Source organism: Miscanthus floridulus, chromosome 11 (assembly GCF_019320115.1).
Source record: "Miscanthus floridulus cultivar M001 chromosome 11, ASM1932011v1, whole genome shotgun sequence".
Classification (NCBI taxonomy): Eukaryota; Viridiplantae; Streptophyta; class Magnoliopsida; order Poales; family Poaceae; genus Miscanthus; species Miscanthus floridulus.
In genome coordinates this window covers 53,861,431-53,884,194 of record NC_089590.1, presented here as the reverse complement: position 1 = coordinate 53,884,194, position 22,764 = coordinate 53,861,431, and the positions used below count along the sequence as shown (strand labels likewise).

The window sequence follows — 22,764 nt, the reverse complement described above, 5'->3', positions numbered from 1 at the left end:
AGATAAGAACACCAAGCTGCAGCGACTCGCGCGGTGAGGAAACGACAGCAGAGAGTACAGTCCCGCACGAAACAAGAGAGCCGAAGACCTCAAGGCGAACTGTTGCGGCCGCCCCCGCCAGACGCGAGGCACACACAGGCGGTACCGTAGTACTCGCGCGAGTCTGCAGTCCTCCCTCCATTCCCAAGGTACGCTAGCTGTTTGCTCCGTTCCATCTCCAGGCTACACCGTGACCAACAGATCGATCATGATGAGGAGCACGCTATGCTAGCTTGCTCGATCTCGGATCCACGCGTCGATCAAACACATTTGATCAGACTGCAGTTGATCATTGATGATTTCACTTCAATGAACATAAAAAACAGTGATGTCCATCATAAAAAGAAAGATCTTATAGGTTTGGTCAAAATAGTTAGCACTTTCGCTAACTTTCTTGTATTTGTTTATGGTTAATAAAGTGCTGGGAAGCAATGCTCCATGATTTCAGTTAAAAAACTATGATAATTTGACCAAGTTCATATAGAGAAAAATATCATCACTTATCATACTAAATAGATTATACTGTGAAATTATATTACATGATAATAAACTGAATGATACTAATTTGATATCATAAATAGCAAAGTATTTTTTTATAAATTTGATCAAACTTAAAACAATTTAATTTTGACTAAACAATATAAGGTACTTTTTAGCCAATGGGGTACATTATTGCATATATGTTAGTTTATCATTATTGCGTTTCTATGTATACGGCGGAGCACCGCCGCCCTCGTTCGCCCTAGGGTTTAGGGTTTATACGGTGGAGCACCGCCGCCCTCGTTCGCCCTAGGGTTTAGGCCGGTTCCGCTGCCCTCGTTCGATCATTTTTGGCATGTTGGTTGTGAACCATCTTCGGGAGTAATTCTCTCTGGTTATATTAGCAATAAGACACATATACTTACATTTCATAATGACTTATACTTACATTATCAGCATAGAATTTTCTCATATGATGAATGACTACATGGTTCACATGGTTTATACGTCATTTGTATTCATATGCATGTATATATACGTCGCGGAAGCACCGCCGCCCTCGTTCACACCATGCGTTTCTATGTATACGGCGGAGCACCGCCGCCCTCGTTCACCCATGTGTACAGACATATATACGGCGGAGTGGAGCACCGCCACTCTTGTCACACCGCCCTTTCTCATGGCCTAGTTGATCAACATTCGTATTATCGTTATCGTTAATGCTAAACAATCACACCAGGGCGAACCGCGCTGTTGATGTCACCGACGTGGTTCACCCTAGTCACCGACGCAATTTGCCCTCGGCCGTTTATGTATAGCCCTAATTCGCCCTAGTACCAACGTAGTTCGCCCTAGTGTGGCGAATTGCATCCGTGACCGAGGGGCAAGATTTAATAATGCATATTGTTCGTAGATTTTTATGCATGTAAGCAAAGATTTGACGTACTATATATTGGTTTTGTTTTTTGAAGCTAGATGGCCGACCCGAGAAACATGGATGAGGAGGAGTTGATGATGAATTTGATCAACACTGGCACTCAAGTTGCCGGCGATGATGGTGCTAAAAATAACGTGCAAGAGGATGCAGATGACGGGAGTCAGTACTTAGCTCTTGAACAAAATGAGCAACAACATATTAGCCAAGTATATATTTTTTATTATTAGCTATATATATTATCATATGTCTTATGTGTTCTCATGACATTAAAAATAATGTTTATGTTTTGTAGCCCTCTGGATCGACATCAACAACTACAACAAAGAGTAAAAATGTTTGAGGTCCCAAAAAGCCATTGGAGGGCCGCTTTATCATCTCGGAGTTCAATGTGGATATAGGAGAACCGGGGGGGCCAAATAAAATGAAATTTGTGCACCACTGTGGTTACCTTGTACGGGACCAGCTCCCGATTAGTACCCGTGAATGGAAGAAGAAGACCAATGCTCCTCATATCAGTTTTGTCTTCGATCGTGACAAGGCGTTAATTTAGAAAGATGTCTTGGTACATTTCATGCTCTAAACAGATGGTTATGATGATATAATAGATGGTGATGAATTAAAGGAGCAAGTTAGGGATTGGGCAATGAAGAAGATAGCCACCCAGTTTCAGACTTGGAAGAAACACCTATACACGACGTATGTGAAGAAGAACATAGCACCAGATTTTACTGTCCTAGGCCCGATCTCAAAGCAGAGGCCCTATTAGGATGAGTTTGTATAGTACAAGACTTCGGAAGAGGGTGTGAGTCGGGTGATAAAGAACCAACGTAATGCCCAATAGAAGACATACCACCATACCTTGGGATCAGGTGGCTACCCAACTGCCATTAAGAAGTGGAACAAAATGGAAGCAGACCTTCTTGCTAAGGGTATCAGACCAGAATCACTCGAGTGGGGGAGAACGTGCAAAGAATTGGTTTTTCGCTCATAGGGGAACACTAGACCAGGAGACAGGGAAGTGCATTTATGGCGCAAGACTGCAAGAAGCAGCAGAAAGATTGTTTTATGCTCAGAGAGCTACTGCTAGTGGTGCGTTTAGGCCCAACAGAGAGAAGGATGAGCTGACATACGCTATCGGGACTATTGAACATGGTGGCCAAACTAGAGGCAAAGGAAGTGTCTCGTGGGAGCATGGATTCCCTCAGGACAGACCTTCCTACAGAAGTCGCCAGAGAAAGAAGGAAGAAGAGGCACAGCGGCTCCAGAGGTTGGAGGAAGCGGTGCGTGAAGCACAGGAGTGGGAAAAAAAACCTTAAAGCGAGAATGCAGGAGGAAATCAGAAGGCAAGTGCAAATAGCAGTGAGTGCAAGCAAGCAGGCATCAGAGCCAGGAATCAACATTAGCTAATCTGTTCAGTTGAAAAGCAGCTGCGCTTCCACGGAGATACCAAATCAAGGGGACACAGGACTGCGCTTCCCTGTGGATGATGTCACTGAACCTTGTACAACGTGTGAGCTACACATTCTGAAGGAGAATTCCACAATCAAGGTGGCTATCGGTCTTGTTAATCCTATCGACCGAACCAAGACACCAAGGATTCATGAGAATATAATCCAAGAAGGATATGCTACCATCTCGGTAGATAAAGCTGAAAAAGGTTTTAGTGATTTGCCTCTTGACATTCCTGGAGGTGATGGCGAGAAGACTCTAGGAGAAGCGGAGAAGACATTCATTCTATGGCGCAAGCGCTACATCATCATTCCAGGGATGTCGGCTCCACCTCCTCCTGAACTACCTCACCATAGGTACGTGCGGATGAAAACACTACATCATTAATTTGTATTGGCTTAAATAATTAATAATCTACTCATAATAATATGTCATTCCTTTTTTGTAGCAGATCCTCCCCCAACCTAAATCCAATTGTTCAATCGCCAGATCATCATAGTGCTCTATACGATGACATTGTGTTGGAAGACGAGGCTGCATCCACACCATCTCCAAGGAGGTCTCCAACGCCACAGCCGCCACCTCCAAGGAGGTCTCCAACGCCGCTACCAACACCTCCAAGGAGGTCTCCAACGCCTCCCCCGCCCCCGCCTACCAAGAAGCCTAGCAAGAGGCCAGCCCCTCAAACAAAGAACCAGTCCCCGCCTGCAAAGAAAGCCACCGTGAAACCAAGGGTTATTCCCAAAATAATATCTGAAGAGAAGGAAGAAGGAACTGATGCATATAAAAAAGACATGTCTAGATTCTATGACAAACTTAAAATGAATCAAGAAGCAAGGAGAAACCTGGAGAAACCGTACTTCTTCGTAGCTCCAGATATTCTAAGAAAAAAGGTGACTTCTTACCAGCAACAACAGCGGGAATCTCGTAAGCCGTCCAATCAACGTTATCGGACTATGACCGCACTCTCACCAAGTCAATTGAGGCGGCACAGAAAAAGAAGCGGGCAGGGAAAGGAGTTGCCCAACTCGGACAACAAGCGCACCAATCAATCCCCCCGCTAGTTGTTGGTAATGAATATGGTTCGAATTTAGGATTAATGCATCAGGCAAACATACTTCCGGATGTCGATTTGGATCACCTTGGTGAATTTCTTGATGAGACTGGTCTCGACCTTTACCAGATGTTTGGTGATGAAAACATTGAGAGTGCGGTGGAGGTTGATATTGGGAAGAAAAAATTTATACTAGGCTAGAGTCTATACAACCCTCAAGCCTTATCTGATCTGGGGACGCAAATGTACCTGCTAAACAAGTGGTACATGCAGGCGTCTACCAGTGGAGACTTCTGTGTTGGTGTCAGAATTAGAGACGAACATTGGTTCCGTGGCGATGATGTTATGTATGTTGACTTTGTAGAATTTCATCAACTATGCTACCTGACCTCTCTAGATAAAGTTATCATTAGCTGCTATTGCCTGTAAGTAATAATTCTTTCGATCTATTATTAAACTCATCATATGTGTGTATATGCATATAAATTATCCTAACAAGTACTATATATATGCAGATTTACAATGACAGAGCTCAGAAAGGAAGTCTGCAATAAAATTGGTTTTATTGATCCCCATATAGTATTCAAAGACCCAATTACTTCAAAGACTAATTGGAAGAATGAGTCAGAGAGTAACCTCATGAACTTCTTAGTGAACCAACGCCACAAGAAGGATATACTCTTTCCCTATAACTTCAAGTGAGTGTTAATCATGTCGATCATCCTTAATGGCTCATATGTTGATTCTAGTTAATTAATGAGTGTTATGCGTTATATCCTATAAACACATGCAGCAATCACTGGATATTGATGAACATCGATTTGGTGAAAAGTCACTTGATAATCTATGACTCGATGAGAAAACCACAACAAGACTACCAAGATATGATAGATATTATTCAGAGGTAATTTTAGGATCTCTAGCAACTATATATACACACAAACATGATGATTAACTATATCTGATGATGTGGCAAATTTTTTATTGGGCAGTGTTTGGAAAACCTTTATTGAGAAGCAACACATGGAAAAATGCAAAGCGCCACTGAATGTGATCCCTTTGAAAGTAAGTCCCCTGAATCGCATCATCTTTATTAATTAAACATATAGCTTTCACCGGATCACCAGATTGGATGACAAATCTTTTTCTCGTAAAGTGGTGTCTGAGGCAGGAACAGGGGAACAACTACTATGGTTACTATGTTTGCAAGTTTATCAAGGTGCTCTCCCAAAAAACTCCTACAGAGAGACTCAAAGTACGTTAAAAATACACTATATATTCATTTAATTATTATTATTGATTGTGTTACTATGTCTTTATATATATATGTACATATATTAATTTATTTTTCTTTAATTCAAACCTGTAGACTCGATGGTTGGAGGAAAAGGTCATACGACAAGACCAAATCAAAGCAATTCAAGAGTCTATAACCGGATTTTTTAATGAGCAGGTCATCGATTCCAAGGGCGAGTTCTACTTCGACCCAACACTGCCATTGAAGCCAAGCTAGAGGATGAGAGGAAACTTTTTATGTCACAACAACTGTAATGCAATCTTTTGTAATATATGCACATGAAATAATATAATGTAAAATACACATATGCATGCATGCATGTAAATATATATATGATGCATGCATATATATATTTCTATGCTTGAATTGTGTGATTTAATACGTTCATTATGCTTGAACCGAAACATACTATACGCGCGTATAAATGTATAATTAGCAGCGTACAATACGACTTCGAAAACCTATTTTGAAAAGAAAACAAAAAAATGAAAAGAAAAGAAAAAAGAAAAAAAACCTTTAGTCCCGATTCGTATTACCAACCGGGACTAAAGGTGTCGGCCATCGTGGCATGTCAAGAGGCACCTTTAGTCCCGGTTGGTGTTACCCACCGGGACTAAAGGACCCCCCTTTAGTCCCGGATGCTTGCTCCCGGGTGGGGAACCGGGACTAGAGGGGGTTCCCCACCGGAAGTAAAGCTCGGTTCTCTACCAGTGATGGAGGCTTTGTCATAGTTTGGTAACGACGCAAACAACACGAACCAATCCAAACACTACCTACGCTCTTCAATGTAAGGTGAGTTTAATCTCAAAATTCAAACAATACTGTCATTTTTTATGAAAATTTTTGCATCTGTCCCAGAATAATAAACATATTTTGTATAGGAGCAATCGAATTTTACAATCTTTGACTAACAATCAGTCAAATTATATATAAGTTTCACATAAAACTTGCATCAATCGAGATTTAAATTCTAATGTAGCAGAACAGATGATCCAGCAACTAAATGTTCTATTGCAATGCATGAGCATGTATGTTAGTAACGCTCTGGCAAGGCTTGTGCTTTTCCAAAAAAAAAAATTGGTGAAGCGAGAAATGACCACATCTTTTGCGGCTTCTGCTTTTACGTGAAAATGGCTTTGACTTCACCGTTTTTTACTTGGTTTTGGTTTCATAAGTTGCATGTGCATGTTTGGGGGGGCTTTTGATTGAGGGCATGTTCCGTAGGGCTTCTTTTGACTCTGGCTGCTTCGGAGGAGCCAAAATCAGGGAAGCCAGTTTTCTAGCTTCACTGACTCTAGTTCATTTCTAGAAGAGAGAGAAAAACAGGTCCTTATAGAATAATAAAGAGTATTTTCTAGACGACAAAACTGTTTGAGAGGAGTCTTCCCAAACAGGACGTACTGCTTTGTTCACTTCCAAAATTTACCAAGCCAAAGATTTGACAAGCCATGATTTTTGCTAGTATTTGGTTTAATATCAAAACTTGTCAATCTCTCACATTTGGCTTGCAAAATCTATGATAAAATTTTTGCCCAACTTTTAGTTGCCAAATTTTTGGCATGACAAATTTTGGTTGCAAATCAAGCAAGTAATGTCGGCTTTGAAGCTTCAACAAAAAAAAACACCAGAAATTGTCTAATTTGTAAAACAAGCCATTAGAGCGTGTTGGAGTAATATAATGCATATTTGGGCCTGCCGACGTGGGCTTTGGGCTTGCAGCCTTTACATTCTCAAAACAATCTCCTGGTGCACCAAACAATGCAGAGAGCCAGCGACGCACCAGAGCCACATGCATCCAGTATTACTACCCCTGACTCTATAGCAACTCCTTTTGTAAAAGTGCCCCCATAAATATTTCCTCTATCTCAAAAATAATGTATTTATAGTTTTACAGAAAGTTGATTCATCATAATTTTGATTAAATCTAAAAAATCTTATATTTATGACATCAAATAATAATAATTTGATTCGTTATGATTTTTCATAATATATCTATATTTGGAATTATAAATGTTAATCTTAAGAAAATGCTTTGATTCGGTTCTAGATTTTCTTTTTGAACGGAGGTAGTTTGTAGAATGTAGCTACCTCCCAGGTCCAGCTGGACGAAGGAACAATTTCGGGATTGCAGTCTGATTAGGAAGCTTATTACAGGTCAGTCCGGAAAACATTCCGCAACTGGACAATCCACCTTTTTCAGTCCCTGTCTCCCTCAGTGATCGGTACCTCTAGTTTCTTCAGGAAAGGCCGAGACTAATCTGCAAATCACTATTTTTCTTTTTATTTCCCCTTTAGAAAGCGAGGAATCATGCACTTAGAGTACTATATGTTCGTCCTAAAAACATTAGGATGTATGTATTGTCAAAGGTATAGTCAGACGTACTCCCTCGGAATAAACTGCTGTTAAACTCTGTTGAGAAAGAGAATGAATATTTGTGGGGTCCAACTCCAACATAGGACTAGCCAGCTGACCGTTGGCACGTTTCTGGCTACCATCAGCCTGTTCGGGAGGCCGTATCGTATCGTGGATTATTTACTGTTGGCTGGTTTGGTGTGAGAGAAAAACACTGTTCCCGGCTGGAAATTTACGATCGTTTACGAGCAAGCGAACAGGCTGCACCAACGGTCAGCCTGTTCGGTTGGCTGGTTCGTATTGTTGCTGTACTGCTGGTTGGTTTGTGTGAGAGAAAAATACTGTTCTGGCTGGAAATTTACTATCATTTACGACCAGCCACAGCCAAACGAACATGCTATGTATGTGTGTGATTTTTTTTAGATTGGTTTATTTTACTCAGCTTATCTTATGATACCAATACCATGGAACAACTTCATCCTTCACCATCTGAAGAAATATTTGTTGTTGGTGAGGCTGAATGATTTGGTAACAACATCTGCATACATTTCGGATACGGAGAGGAGCCGATCACAAGCATGGTCAAGCACTCAAACTTATACAGATACCTACACCGTCCTTCTCAAGAAGACATAGGAGTATCTTCAGGAGCTTTTCTAAATCTTACTTTATAAATTATTATTTGGAGAGTTATTGGCATAAAAACGTTTTTATATCTTTTCATCCTCTAATAATTTTTCTATATTCCATACGCACTCTGTAGAATCATTCTCGTCTTCTATTTTTGACATGCAAAAAATTCAGAATAAAATATGGCTATATTTAGATGACTAGACAAGTTGTTCAAGGATACGGAGAGTTGCTCTAAGAAGGAAAAAACAAAAACGACCTTGTCCAGTTGTCCTCCCAACACACGCCATTTTTCTCCTCGAGTGATCTAGCCAGGCAGCCACCACTCGCCAGGTGCTTCAAATAGTCGCCCCGGCCCCCCGCCCCCCGGAGAGGCAGGCACACGCAAGTACGCAACCAGTCCCCTTCGCCGTTCGTTCATCCCTCCGATCCGCAAGAGGATTAGGAATTTAGGATCGGGCACCGGCCGGCGGAGCCCGATCGACGACCTGCTCGGCCCACCCGCCCGGCGATCGATCGATCGATGGCGCTCGGCGAGGGCGGGGATCACGGCCCCGCCACCCTGCCCCTCATCGCGGACCAGGCGAAACATGGCGGCGGCGGCGGCATCGTCCGAAGCGGTGAGCCCCCCTCTCCCCTCCTCTATGTTGGTGTCCGTGTCCGCCCGCCATTGGAGGCGGATCAGACGTATCCCGCGTCGCGAACGGGCTGACGGAACCGGCGGTTTGTGTACGGGGTGCATGCAGGGAGCATGTGGACGGCGGCGGCGCACGTGATCACGGCGGTGATCGGGTCCGGCGTGCTGTCGCTAGCGTGGAGCATCGCGCAGCTGGGGTGGGTGGCCGGCCCGGCCGCCATGCTCGTCTTCGCGGCCGTGACGGCGCTCCAGTCCACGCTCTTCGCTGACTGCTACCGGTCGCCGGACCCCGAGCACGGCCCGCACCGCAACCGCACCTACGCCAAAGCCGTCGACCGCAACCTTGGTACGTGTCGTGTCGTGTCCCCCCCTCCCTTTCTCTGTTTCTGTTTACATAGAAAGACAGAGTCAGTCTACTGCTCAAGTTCCTCAAAAATGGTCGTCTGTCTACTATACTTTGTGTGTCTTCTCATACACAGCATTAGAGACGCAGTAAACAGGTAGGCACTGTTTGAGTTAGACGTGACTGATTGAATCTGTACCAAATCCCCTTCACAACCCACTCTAATGAGCTGGTGGAATAAGTTAAACCTGAAAGCCTCCAATGTTCCTGAGGCTGTTTTTTTTTTAATAAAACAGGAGGGGGGTTTTAGCCCCTACTGAATTCCTGAGGCTGTTGGCTGCCGAGCATAGGAAATCGCCAAGCCAGACTGGGAAATTTGATTGCTCGTATGAGGAAACTCGCATTCGCCTGTGGGAAAGGGGGAGCTAGCTGCTCTCAGCCACAGGTCGTGACGGCGACACCCGCAGCAGATAGATAGAGACGGAAACGGGCACGAGGAGGAGATGAGTGCAGCGCCGCCACTGGAACGCGGGAAGGGTCGCGAACCCCGTGGCGACAACTGTACGGCTCGACCAAACTGGCAAACTCGTGTGGCTGGCAGTGTGTCCGTGGACGAGTTGGCGTTCGGAGCCCGCGAAAGCGCAGGCGACACCTGGCTCTGCCTCTGGCGAGTAGTCTGTTCGAGTCCGACACGACTGAACTAACCAACTCCCGGCTTGGATGTCCGAGCGCACTCGTCAAAAGTGCCATCTGGACGGCGACGTCAGCGGTGCTTTCTTTCGCCGATTGGACGGGAAGCCTTTGTTTTTTTAGGGTGGGAGGGAATATTAGGATTTACACTAGTTTAACAGTTCATATATCATGTGCACATAGTGTGTAAATAGTAAGTCCAGTGAGATTAATAGGTGCACAATGTTCTGTCTAAACGTCGATGAATAGAACTCCAGTGAGTTTAATAGGTGCACAGCGTGTACACCTACGAAATGCAATCAATTTACGGCAAATGACGTTTTAAGCGGGGACAGTTCACCACACGATTGGTAAAATATTTTTGGTCGCTAGTATATATATAAAAAAAAAAGGACCGCTGCTGTATTGGCAAGGATCCATCCCTGTCAACTTAGCACTAGTGACCTGTAACAGAGACTAGAGAGGCTTAGGTGTACCAATTATGAAAGCGCTTGACGCAGACACATGCATCTCGACTCCTCTCTTCTGTTTCACAATCAGGTTGCCTGTTTTTTTTTCCTCTCTTTCTATTTCTATCTTTGAGGAGGTGCATCATTGCCTGTACTGTCGTTGTTCAGTACAGTAGTACATCCCCTGCGATTTCCTAACTAATCCTAACAATGAAACGCCCCTGACAGGTAGCAGCAGCTCGTGGATGTGCATGCTGCTGCAGCACACGGCCCTGTTCGGCTACGGCATCGCCTACACCATCACGGCCTCCATCAGCTGCAGGTACGCCGCTTGCGTCCTCTTCTACCAAGACATGTTTGCACGTGTTTTGCTATTGTCCGAGACTCGAGACCACCACGTCGAGCGCGTGATTCTGTGGTGGGGCCGTAACGTTGCCGGACCGCCGCACGTGGCCAGGCTGGGCCGACGATGCGACAACGCCTGCGCGATTAGCGAGCAGCGAGTAGCGGCGCGGGCGGGTGGGCTGTATTTCATCGACGCACCAGACCCCGAACGTTCCGGCGCAATGGGCCGATCCCACCATGGGCCAAAAGCCGGCGTGCCCTAACCGGGAGTCCGGGACCTTGGGTTTGATTTTTTCCCTTTCTTTCTTTTTTTAGCAAACATACCTGCCCAGTAACATGCCAAATCAAATCTAAGTTAAGCATCATCTTTCCCGCCTCCTTTAGACGAAAGCTAATGTGGCACATTTTCGTCCATGATGGTTCTAAATTCTAATGAGGAATCTTATATGTTTCCCACCTATATATCTCATTCATCATTTTTGACCGTAGCAGGGGAATCCTCTACCTATTTTTTTTAATTAAATGAAAGAATACAAGCTAGCATTTACAACAGCTAAGAAAGAAAAGAAATACAAGGCAGCGAGGCCCAAAGAAAAAGAGGAGAATACTCTCTACTCTCCCGTTAATTATTCCATTACTATATTCCCTATATATCCATGAATCCATCCAACCATCGAGCTCGAGCTCTTCCACTTTGCAATCCATCTCCATCATCGTGGGCTGCCCAAGCAGCATCGTTGCGGTTGCGGTATCTACAGAGAGTACGTCTAGAGACTGAACTCCAAAGATGTTGGTACACTTGAGTGAATTGAGAAGGCCATTGCCTCGCTGGTGCCGCTGCCTGTCGATGCCAATGCCCATGTAGCAGCGTGCATTATCATAACCATGCTATGCTACAGAAGTAGAGAGGAAAAACACAGCACGACTTGTCTCCGCATTGTCATGGTCTGTTTAATGGGTAATGAGCTATGGAATGTGTCACGGAGAGTAGTTCTCTTGAACTACGCGCGAGAGGACTAGCAAGTCAAAAAGGCAGCTCGAAGAGCGCGACATGGAATTCTTCTTTTCACCCTCAACAATTCTAGTAGTGTTCAATAAGCATCTCACTGCTGGGCTGGCTGAATTTTCAGTCTGCAGGGGGCGGTGCTGATGAACCCACGCACCATTGCAATTCAATCCACTATGGAGCTTAGTCTGTAGCATCAAGAGGCCAATACGGATTTGGCTCGATGCCGGTCCTCGTGATAAAAGAAAGGAATCAAAATGGTCCAGAATATCCACAAAAAAAAGGGTGACAAAAACCTCCACGACAGCAACTCTTCTTCGATACCGTCGGGCAATGGCAACCGTACTCGTCAAAAAAGGAGGGAGGCGCCTTCGGTCACTGGTTTCAAAATCGATCACAAATTGTTTTCGAAACTTTTGCTTTGTTGTTAGCCCCACTGCTTTAATATCTGGTCTATGTTATCACAGTATATTTATAGCATTATTACTGGATGTTATACCTAAGAATAGTTTTATAACATCTGAAATTTACTAAGAACGCGTATTCCTTCCGGCTCCAGCTCTAGTACTAGCGGAGCCAGGAATGCTAGGTTCACATGGCTCTCTTCTCCAACAGGCAAAATCATATCATAGCCGTTTTATCCTACAGTTCTGCACAGCTTTGAACAAGCTGATTGAAAGAAGGCCCATCAGAGGGGCCCTAATAATCAACGTGCAAACAAGTCGTTTTTGTTCGTCCAGAACCTATTTAAGCCTACCAGAATAGCAAATGTTGGGCGCTATTATTGTCACTTTCGTAGTGGTCGTACGGAGCAGGTTTGCAAGTTTCCAATTCCGCAACTTTGGATGGAGAGATTCTAGCCGCCTACTACTGGACTAGTGGCAGGGCCGCAGGGTAAAATAAGGCGCCAATGATGGGGGATGGGTTGGGCCTGGGCGGCCACTGATTTGCCCGAGTGGAAGCCGCACCATGTCATGGCAAATAAAAGTCGGGAACGTGCCGTTTCTGCTCCTGTAGCAGCTATCCGCGCGCCATAGATCACGCAGCACGACTCCGTCGCGGCGTCGACCGGATCCCTGCCGGTGGAAGACATGTGCCCCCACGTGCTGCAGAGGGCAGCAGGCTTATATCTCTCGCCAATGCCCAATGCCCAATGCCCACCAGTTCTTGCTCCGTGGCACCTTGAGCGAAATGATTTTTTTGTTGAGAAATCAGTAGGGATTTGGAGTTTTGGATTTTTCCTGTATGACTACGCATGCCACGGAACACGCATGGAATACAGATGTACAATTATTGAACTGTACTATAGTCCTCTTGCATCGCCAGACGCAAATGCAGTATCTCCCCGGTGCGGTGAGGCGCTAGTACCATGCGGGGCCGTGGCCCAAAGCGGCGTGCATTTGTATTGGCTCGTAGCGCGCTTCGCGAGCAGATCGCAGACGTACTGCTTCCTTTCCACTTCCCAGTGCGGGGCCGTGAAATTTTTGTATTTTAGTATTTTTAAAACATTTTTTACAAAAAGATCTATGCCAAAATATTTGCTGAAAGTAGATCATTTTTTAGGCGTCTTAGAACATGACGCCAAGGTACGAGGGTCGGCGTCGACTGACACGACGCCGAGGTCTTGCCACATCACGGACGACCGCGGTCGACGGCGACACGGTGGTGCATGGGGTCCGACACGTCGGCGTTGTGTCAGCCAACGCCACAGGCCCAATCTCGGCGCGGTGGGACTACACGCCGAGATATTGGCACCATCCGGCGCGCGGCCCAGGCGGCCGAACAACGCTTCGTGGCCCAATAGCTCGACGCGGGGTCACTTAACGCCGAGCCACCAGACTCGGCGTGGCCCGACTCAATGCCGAGGTCTGGACTCTTGAAGCCGCGCCGCGGCCCCCCTTCTTCTTCCTCCCTCCATTCTGAAAGCGCTGGCTCTCTGTCTCCCAAATCCCCCCACGGCCCCCACGAAACCCTAACCCCCAAATGCGACCCTAGGTGCCCGGATCTCGTCTCCCGAAGCTTCCTCGAGGTAATGGTCCCTTTCCTCCTCCAATCTATCCGTGTAGATGTGCTTGCATTATCTCTAATCATGTGGAATCATGGGTGTATGGTGTTTTGGTATATGTGTATTTGCATTTGCAAAATGTATGGCTTAGGTTGATTGAGTGCATTGTTGTTTAACTGTTTTATGTGCTGAACATGTTAGGTTAGTTTGGTTTCTAGTTATTTTGGTCATTAGGGTTCTTTGTTTATTGTAGGTGTTATTAGGGTTAGTTATTTGTTGATTATTAGGGTTAATATGTATTTTAGTTATTTGTTGGTCATTAGATTTTAATTTTTTATGACTAGAAATGATTATGTTGTTGGGATTGAAAAAGATGAAATGATATATTTTAGTTTCTACTTATTGGATTGAAACTCGCATGATATATTGATATGTGACACTACTTGTTGTGTGATGGCTGTAGATGGATAAATTAGTGAGGTTGCATCATGGAGGTCATATTGTTAGGACAAGAGATGATAGTTTGGAATTTCTGGACATGTGTAAGGAGTTGTTGATTTTTTCTACAACACCATCTTTGACCCAGTTAGTGGAGCGAGTGAAGGTTAAGTTAGGCTAGAATGAAAGAGACGTGCATGTTCAGTTTGAAGGTGTCATAGATGTTGGGTCATCGAAGGGTCCTCGGATCAAGCGGTTGCTTAAAATTACAAGCGAGTCTGAATGGAATAATTACAAGGCAGTTGTATTGGCCTCAGAAGTGCGATCTTTGGATTTAGTAGTAAGTAAGGAGTCCGGCTTAGGAAATGATAACTCCCATCTTCCTCCGCTCACATAGGTTATGGTTCTTTGTCTGAAGAAGAAATACTTGTCACACAACTAGGCTACGGTGGTGGTGAAGTGTTTGGATTGCTCGAGCATGATGGAGGTTGGTTTGAGGGCGGTGGAGATGAGGAGGAGAATGCGGTTGTCGATGGTGAGAGCAATCATGATAGTGATGAAGAGGATGATGATTATGTAATTGGTCATGCAGAAGAAGGTTTGGACGACGCTAGCGGAGACTTTTCTATTGAGGATGAGCTTAGCGACGAAGATGATCTTAGTGGTGAAGAAGACTTTGGTGATGCTAGGGCTACGAACCGTTTTGACATGGAGATAGCTGGAGATGATGAATCCTTCGTAGAGGAGATAGCCGAAGACTCTGATGACGATCGACCTGTTGGTCGTCTTAATTTTAGAGAAATAGAGATATTATCTAGGGTCTTGTCTTGGAGAGATCCACTAGTTGGTGATTTCGAGGACCTTAGCTATGGTCACAGGGCAGTAGCTGATGGTGGGCCAAGTGATACAACAGTGCCTGATGTTAGCGGTTGCCTCATCATACGGAAGGGCATATTGTTTGCTACCATGGATGAGTTGAAAATATGGTTGCAAGAGTACTCCATTATACACAACCGACCTTTTAGGGTCATCAATTCATTCAAGAAGAAGAGGTACACTGTTGCTTGTGAAGAACAACAGTGTGGTTGGAGAGTATGTGCTAGGAAGACGAAGACAGGCAAATGGAAGATTACCTCAATGAAGCAACCACATGTTTGTGCCACTGCTGAGGCAGAAGAGAACCGTCTGCAGCTCAATTCTAGGTTCATTGCAAGGCAGTTATGCCCCGTGGTGAAGCATATGCCAATCATTACGGTGTCCGCGTTGGTTGAGATCATCTTCCAACGGTATAATTACTATGTCAAGTATGGAAAAGCATGGAGGGCAAAGCAGCGTGCACTGGAAATAATATTTGGAAATTGGGAAGAAGCTTATGAGCGCCTCCCTGTAATGTTGAACGCAATGAAAAGGCTATACCTATGTTTTGTCACTTTATCTAAATGCAGTACATCGCTCTGATATTAATTCATTATGTATACGGATACAACAGTAAACGAATCTAGGCTTTTCAGTGAGTTTTCAAATAGACTTTTCATTGACTGCAACAGTACTTGTAACCCTTTCAGTGACTGCAGCAGCACAAGTAGCCTTTTCAGTGATACAAATAGTAGCACTATAGTCTAGGATAGTTAACGAAGTATAGGGCATAAGACCATCTCAAATAAAAGCATAGTGCATTACAATATAATAAAAAAAGTTCAGGAAATAAGTTCATCTGAAATAAAAGCAGAGTGCATTACAATATAGTAAAAAAAGTCCAGGGCTACACGACATCGCTCATGAATAAACCAAATACCTACTGAGTGCAACGATACCACTTTCTCTTTCTCTGGGCATCGGGATTCTCCTCCATCGCTGCCTTCGCTCGGCGCACACGCTCAAGCTTCTTCTCCCTCTCCACCCTGTACGCAGCAACGCGCCTCCTTTCCTCCTCTTCTTTATGCTCCTTTTCTATAGCCTTCTATCTGCGTCTCTGCTCAAACCTCTCCTTAACCTCCGCATCCCACTCCTTCAGGCCTTCTAGATGCTGCTTGTCCGACTCCTTGATCTCAGTGTCAATCTACTGCTCAAAGTCACACAGTGGTGGAACGGTCTGCAAGAAAAACAAATTGTTACAAAATAAATAAATAAGCAATACTTAATATCATAAGAAAATTAATTAACACACAATAAAAATTCCTCACAATCGATGCACGGTGCTGTTGCTTTGTAGATTCCCGTGCATAATTGGGACACATCCAGTACCTCTGTCTATATGTTTCCTCATCTTCAGAGATGTCTACCTTGCAATGATCACCACAAAAGCACATGGGTCGAGGAACACCTTCAGGGAGAGGCTTTAGGTCGTAGGGATTTGCCCTCTGACGACCATAGCTACAATTGAAAGAATTTAGTCATATTAACGGAGAACCAAACCTAAACCTAGGATTTTCTATTTGTTGCACAAATAATGAATAAACATTAGGATTACCTTGGAATACGAGCTTTACCACGCCTTGACATCCTAACATTACATAGAAAAAAAATTAATCCAAAGTACCTTGCAACGAATGTAAAGCTACTAACACTAAATCACCATACCTCCCAAATAAGCTTTTCATTACAAACCTAAGCAAATTTGAATCCCAACAAACACAAAATTTAACTCAATGATTATAAACCAGAACATATACAACAACAACAACAACCATACATTTGGGTCATTCAATCATTTGAACCACCATACATTACATGAATGACATGAACATGAACCAAACCTATAATGCCAAGTTCAAAAAAAACACAAACAACCGAATCTAAATGTATGAAATAAAAGAGGGGAAAGAGGAGTACCTTGGCAAAACGTCAAAACCCTCGATCTGGCCTCCCAAGAGCTGGATTTAGGATTTAGGATTCGTGGGAAGAGAGAGGGAGTGGGAAATGGCCACCTGTTGGTTCTGAATGGAGGGAGGAGGAAGAAGGGGGCCGTGGCGCGGCCTCAACTGACCGAACCTCGGCGTTGAGTCGAGCCGCGCCGAGGTTAGCGTCTCGGCGTCAGCCGATCGCACGCCGACCTCTTGGCCCACGAAGCGTTGTTGGGCCGTCTGGGCCGCGCGTCGGATGGTGCCAAGAGCTCGGCGTGACTCTCCACCGCGCCGAAGTTAGGCCTGTGGCGTTGGCTGACACGACGCCGACGTACTGGGCCCTATGCGCCAGCCCCGGAGTCGTCGGTGACGTGGCAAGGACTCGGCGTCGTGTCAGTCGACGCCGACCTTCATACCTCGGCGTGATTTCCTAAGACGCTTAAAATGATCTATTTATAGCAAAAGTTTTGATAGGGGTCTTTTTATAAAAAATATTTTAAAAATGGACCAAAATACAAAAATTGCACGTGCGGGGCCGATGCTGCCGGACTTTTCGCCCCCGAAAGGCTGCACGGCGCAGTGCACCGAATCGCTAGCTAGGGGCCTCCTAGTAGGGCTCAAGCAGTAATCAGGGCGGAGGACGTCACGTACTCTCTCCTGCTCGGCACGAATATAAAGTGCGAATCAGCAGAGAGCATGTGTCCTTGGGTGCAAAATTTACCTTACCCACAGTACACTGCCGTTCGGCTATACGGCGATGCCGGTCTGATGACCGAGACAACCGCGGACCCTCCGTGTCCTCGTTCACCAGTCCTGTTCTGTTCTGCGTTATTATGCTCCCCCCGCCGCGGTCGTTGTTGTTGCGTGCTTAGCCATAGCCACAGTGCACCAACCGATCGCAGCCCGCGCTTGTCCATTCCCCGAGCAGAGCAGCCAAGCCAGCCTCTCGCATCTCGGACAGACCAATCGGGCGGTGGAACGCCGCGCGCATGCAATGGCGGTGGACCACTCGCTCGAGGTGATCGACGGCCGCTGCGACGACGACGGCCACCCGCGCCGGACTGGTAACGCCCTTAACCCGCGCACCCCGTCTTTGAAACCTTGCCTCTCCTACGCGTCTCAACCGCAAGGTCGGCGTGTGCGTCGTGCAGGGACGGCGTGGACGTGCGCGGCGCACATCATCACGGCGGTGATCGGCTCCGGGGTGCTGTCCCTGGCCTGGAGCGTGGCGCAGCTGGGCTGGGTGGTCGGCCCGGCCTGCATGTTCTGCTTCGCGCTCGTCACCTACGTCTCGGCGGCGCTGCTCGCCGACTGCTACCGGCGCGGCGACCCCGAGGAGGGGCCACGGAACCGCTCCTACCTGGACGCCGTCCGCGTCTACCTCGGTATACTATACCGCTACACCATAGTATATACGTATACCTGTCGTCTCACTACTTGCTGGCTAGCTTCTATCAGAACGAACCACAGCAGCAGCTACAACTACGTACGAGAGAGAGAGAGAGAGAAAAAACTTCTGAATTGAGCTTGCTTCGTTCGTGGTGTGGTTTTATGGCCTTGTTGATACTGTAAGTAAATAACCCGTCTACTGCGTGTGCTGCTCTGTGGCGACATGCTCAGGCAAGAAGCATACCTGGGCCTGCGGCTCGCTGCAGTTCGTGAGCCTGTACGGCTGCGGCGTCGCCTATATCATCACCACCGCCACTAGCATAAGGTAGCCGCCGCTGGCCGGTAACAAAATTTCCCCTTTTTTTTCTCTGTCTCAAAACTTGTACAACAGCTCAAGCTGTCTGCAATCGTGCGCTTCCTTCCCTGTCTTTTTAGCGAGCAGGGCCCTGACGATGGTTGCTTTTGTTGCCCTTCTGGCGGTTATTTTCGCTAAAGATTTTTGTTCTTAACTACTTGTGCTGTCTTGTGTGTCCTGTGTCGGGCTGCTCTGCTGTTGGATGTCCATGGCAGGGCGATTCTGAAGGCGAACTGCTACCACGAGCATGGGCACGACGCACACTGCGACTACGGTGGTAGCTACTACATGCTCGTCTTCGGTGCCGCCCAGCTCCTCCTCTCCTTCATACCAGACTTCCACGACATGGCGTGGCTCTCCGTCGTCGCCGCGGTCATGTCGTTCTCCTACGCCTTCATCGGCTTTGGCCTCGGCCTCGCAACAACCATTGGTACGTACTCTGATTCTTTCACTAGATAATCCAATCTCTCCATCGTTTCAGCTGAACACTAGTACTACTCGTATACTACATGAGGAAAACCAATACTTTCGTTCGTTCAATTATCGGAACATAACTCATATAGTACAGTTAATAAACATTTAGATTTAGAGGCCGGGTTGTATATATGATATGAATGTTGGCACCAGATAACACGGAATTGTTTGTGTGTAGCTAACGGGACGATCAAAGGAAGCATAACAGGTGTTCAGATGAGGACGCCTATGCAGAAGGTTTGGCGCGTCTCGCAGGCCATCGGCGACATTGCCTTCGCGTACCCGTACTCCTTGATCCTCCTGGAAATACAGGTACATAACCGCACGGTCATTCTTTCATAAACACTGCTAGCAAGCACCCATTAGTAGTATCATCGTATAAGCACAGTAACAAGTCACCTCCGGCAATTTAGGACACCCTAAAGTCACCACCGGCCGAGAACAAGACGATGAAGAGGGCATCGATGATCTCGATCCTTGTCACGACATTCTTCTACCTCTGCTGCGGCTGCTTCGGCTACGCCGCCTTCGGGAGCGACGCGCCGGGCAACCTCCTTACCGGCTTCGGCTTCTACGAGCCCTACTGGCTCATCGACTTCGCCAACGCGTGCATCATCCTCCACCTGCTGGGCGGGTACCAGGTAGTACACTGACACAGTGACAGCCCTAATAAACATCAGAAACACAAAATCACATGTGGACGCATGACTGACGGGCGCTGCCGCGTGTCTGAAATCGAACCTGCAGGTATACAGCCAGCCGATCTTCCAGTTCGCGGACAGGTTCTTCGCGGAGCGGTTCCCGGACAGCGGGTTCGTGAACGACTTCCACACCGTCCGGTTCGCGTGCCTGCCGGCGTGCCGGGTGAACCTGCTGCGCGTGTGCTTCCGGACGCTGTACGTGGCGTCCACGACGGCGGTGGCCGTGGCGTTCCCCTACTTCAACGAGGTGCTGGCGCTGCTGGGCGCGCTCAACTTCTGGCCGCTGGCCATCTACTTCCCCGTGGAGATGTACTTCATCCAGCGGAACGTGCCCCGGTGGTCCGCCCGCAGGGTCGTCCTGCAGACCTTCAGCGTCGTCTGCCTCCTCGTCAGCGCCTTCGCACTCGTCGGCTCCATCGAGGGGCTAATCACCCAGAAGCTAGGCTAGGCTAGTCCAGTCCAGTAGAACACCCTATGTATTGGTATAATGGAGAATGCAGCAGCAGTATGCTAGAGCGAATGGGAGATTGTTTATCTCCAAGGGCCGGGTATGATGACGAACAGCAGCAGCATACACTAGTTACTAGTAGTAGGTCATCAGCAGGGTCAGGGAGTGGCAGCAGGATCTATTTATTTTCAGTGCCTTCCTCCTGCATTGGATTGTAACATGCACACAGTGTTACCATGGATACATGTCGTATTGATACCGCCGAGTTACCTCAGGAGTTCAGAAGAAAGTTTGGAGCCTGTGTCACTGAATGCCGCCTATGTAGTTTCAGTTTCAGGGGTTCCTCTGCATGTCTCCTTTCAATTTTGTGGCCCTCAATTTGCACCTTGTAATTTTTTTTTGACGTTGAACAGGAGGGGCGCACCCCTACTGGTATTTATTGAAAATAAGAGTACAATACGGAAAATAACAAAACAGGGTACAACATCGGATACAGAAGAGCCTAATTTGCACCTTGTAATTGATTCAGTTTGTGCCACCATCTGAGCATGCATAAGCCGTGGACCAGCACGACTGGTTTTTACTGGAACAGTGGGAAAGAACATGATTCAGTGGGTTCTTGGAGCTGCGTGTGCCCTTGGCCTCCGTGTTCTTTCTGACGCGGATGGGAGGATAAAATAGCAGCCTCATCTCAAGAGTGAAGAGTGTAATCAAAATGCACCGCATAGAAATACCAGAGCCTCCTGCTGTCCATAGAGCAGTGTCTTTTTTTTAACAAGTAGAGCAGTGTGTCTGACCTCACCTCTTTAGATTGGAGATTTATGAATACAAAAGTACTCCATCTATCCCAAAATATCTATCGCTTTCACTTCCCGAGAAATTACTTTGACAAAATATATATTAAAAAATATTAATATTTATAATACATAATTGGTATCATTGGAAATATCTTTAAATCTAGTTGTCGGGCATCGATATTAGGGATACTAAAAGCAAGGAAGTTAACGCCCACGCTGACTTTCTCGGATGGCTCGAGACGTATTAAAAGGTTTTGCCCGACCACGAGGCAGCGGGCTCCGTCTCGCACGACCCCTTGGGTGCAGGCTCCGTCTCGCCCGACCACAAGGACGTGGTTTCCGTCTCGCCCAAGGCCGCGGGCTCCGTCTCGCCCGACCTCGAGGACACGGGTTCCGTCTCGTCCAACGGGGACCCGTACCACCGTCAACCACTTCAAGTCCAAGCGTATGGGCCTAGGTCAAAACTCTGACCCCAGGAAAGAGGCTGGCACGCCTCGATGTAACCCGTGGCCATGACGGACCATACCTGGGGATTCACATCAAGAACAGTGTTGGCGCGTGCCGGTGCTGTTCTGCTTAATCCTCGTACAAACATGGAGCCATCCCTGTTGACATCTACAGGATTGGCGGGACCCGCATGAAGGAGAAGAAGGACCCGGCAACCCTGAAAGCCTTCTTCTCTCTTATTCTTCTCATTTTTCTCCTCTATAACCCGCGCTTTCCCTTCGCCTATAAAAGGAAAAGTAGGGCGTCCCACGGTGGGGGATCAGAACACAAGAGCACGATACGAGCACACGACTGAGCGGCAGGCGAGCTCTCAGCACCCGTTTACTCCTTCCACTAGAGACTTGGGATCATCTCCCTCTCTCGCCTGTTTGTAACCCCTACTGCAAACTAAGTGCTGGTAACACGAGTAGCAGCGAACTGGATGTAGGGACGTTCCGCCCGAACCTGTATAAACCCTTGTGTCCTCCGAGCACACCATCTGAGCCAGACACATAAATACAAATTTACTCGTCGGTGGTCCGAAAACACAGACAGTTGGCGCGCCAGATAGGGGCTTTTTGCGTGTCTCGACATCCACATCAGGACTTGGATGGCTAGTCACGGTGTCAGCTGGGTCCCGGGCGCGCACGTGCGTTTTTGAAACCTAGACTTCGTCGTTACGGCGGAGGGAGAGTTGGCACAGGTTCCTGCCACCGTCCAGCCTCTCCATTCCACCGGCCTTGACATGATCACCGAGGCGCTTGAGGAGCTGCAGCTGCACGCACCGGAGGCCCGCGCCCCAGACGCGACTTGCTCCTCGGCTTCGATTATAGGAGGCTAGAGTGCCAGCTCGACGCCTTTCTAGGACCCCGACCGTCCCAGGAGGACCTGTGCCGCCTCACCTTCTCGTTTGCCAACGTCATGACGTAGCTTGCTGGAGGAGATCCGCTCTCCCCGGAATACCTCATCTAGGGCGCCCCGACACGGCTCTCGTTCGGTCTGCGCAACGTTGCAGAGACCGTTGGCCACCTTATGGCGCAGCGCACGCCCCCATCCCCTACGAACGACGAGTTCATGGGGATGACCGAATACATCGTGAAATCTTTCCACGACCTTCTT

General features: G+C 46.9%; 1 protein-coding gene across 3 annotated transcripts; it reads left to right on the top strand.

Moving 5' to 3' along the window:
- Nucleotides 1–8,588: 8,588 nt before the first annotated feature.
- On the top strand, nucleotides 8,589–20,636 carry LOC136490761 (probable amino acid permease 7). Of its 3 annotated transcripts, none has more exons than XM_066486955.1 (7): nucleotides 8,589–8,859; nucleotides 8,986–9,222; nucleotides 10,587–10,680; nucleotides 18,955–19,169; nucleotides 19,392–19,525; nucleotides 19,627–19,854; nucleotides 19,961–20,636. In XM_066486955.1, exons 1-7 carry the CDS (start codon nucleotides 8,763–8,765, stop codon nucleotides 20,360–20,362), a joined length of 1,407 nt encoding a protein of 468 aa, XP_066343052.1. In that variant the 5' UTR covers nucleotides 8,589–8,762; the 3' UTR covers nucleotides 20,363–20,636. The 3 variants fall into 3 exon arrangements, with proteins under 3 accessions (XP_066343052.1, XP_066343053.1, XP_066343050.1); XM_066486956.1 differs by lacking the exons at nucleotides 8,589–8,859; nucleotides 8,986–9,222; nucleotides 10,587–10,680 and adding exons at nucleotides 17,513–18,059; nucleotides 18,147–18,380; nucleotides 18,616–18,709; XM_066486953.1 differs by lacking the exons at nucleotides 8,589–8,859; nucleotides 8,986–9,222; nucleotides 10,587–10,680 and adding exons at nucleotides 17,540–18,059; nucleotides 18,147–18,380.
- The last annotated feature ends 2,128 nt before the right edge of the window (nucleotides 20,637–22,764 follow it).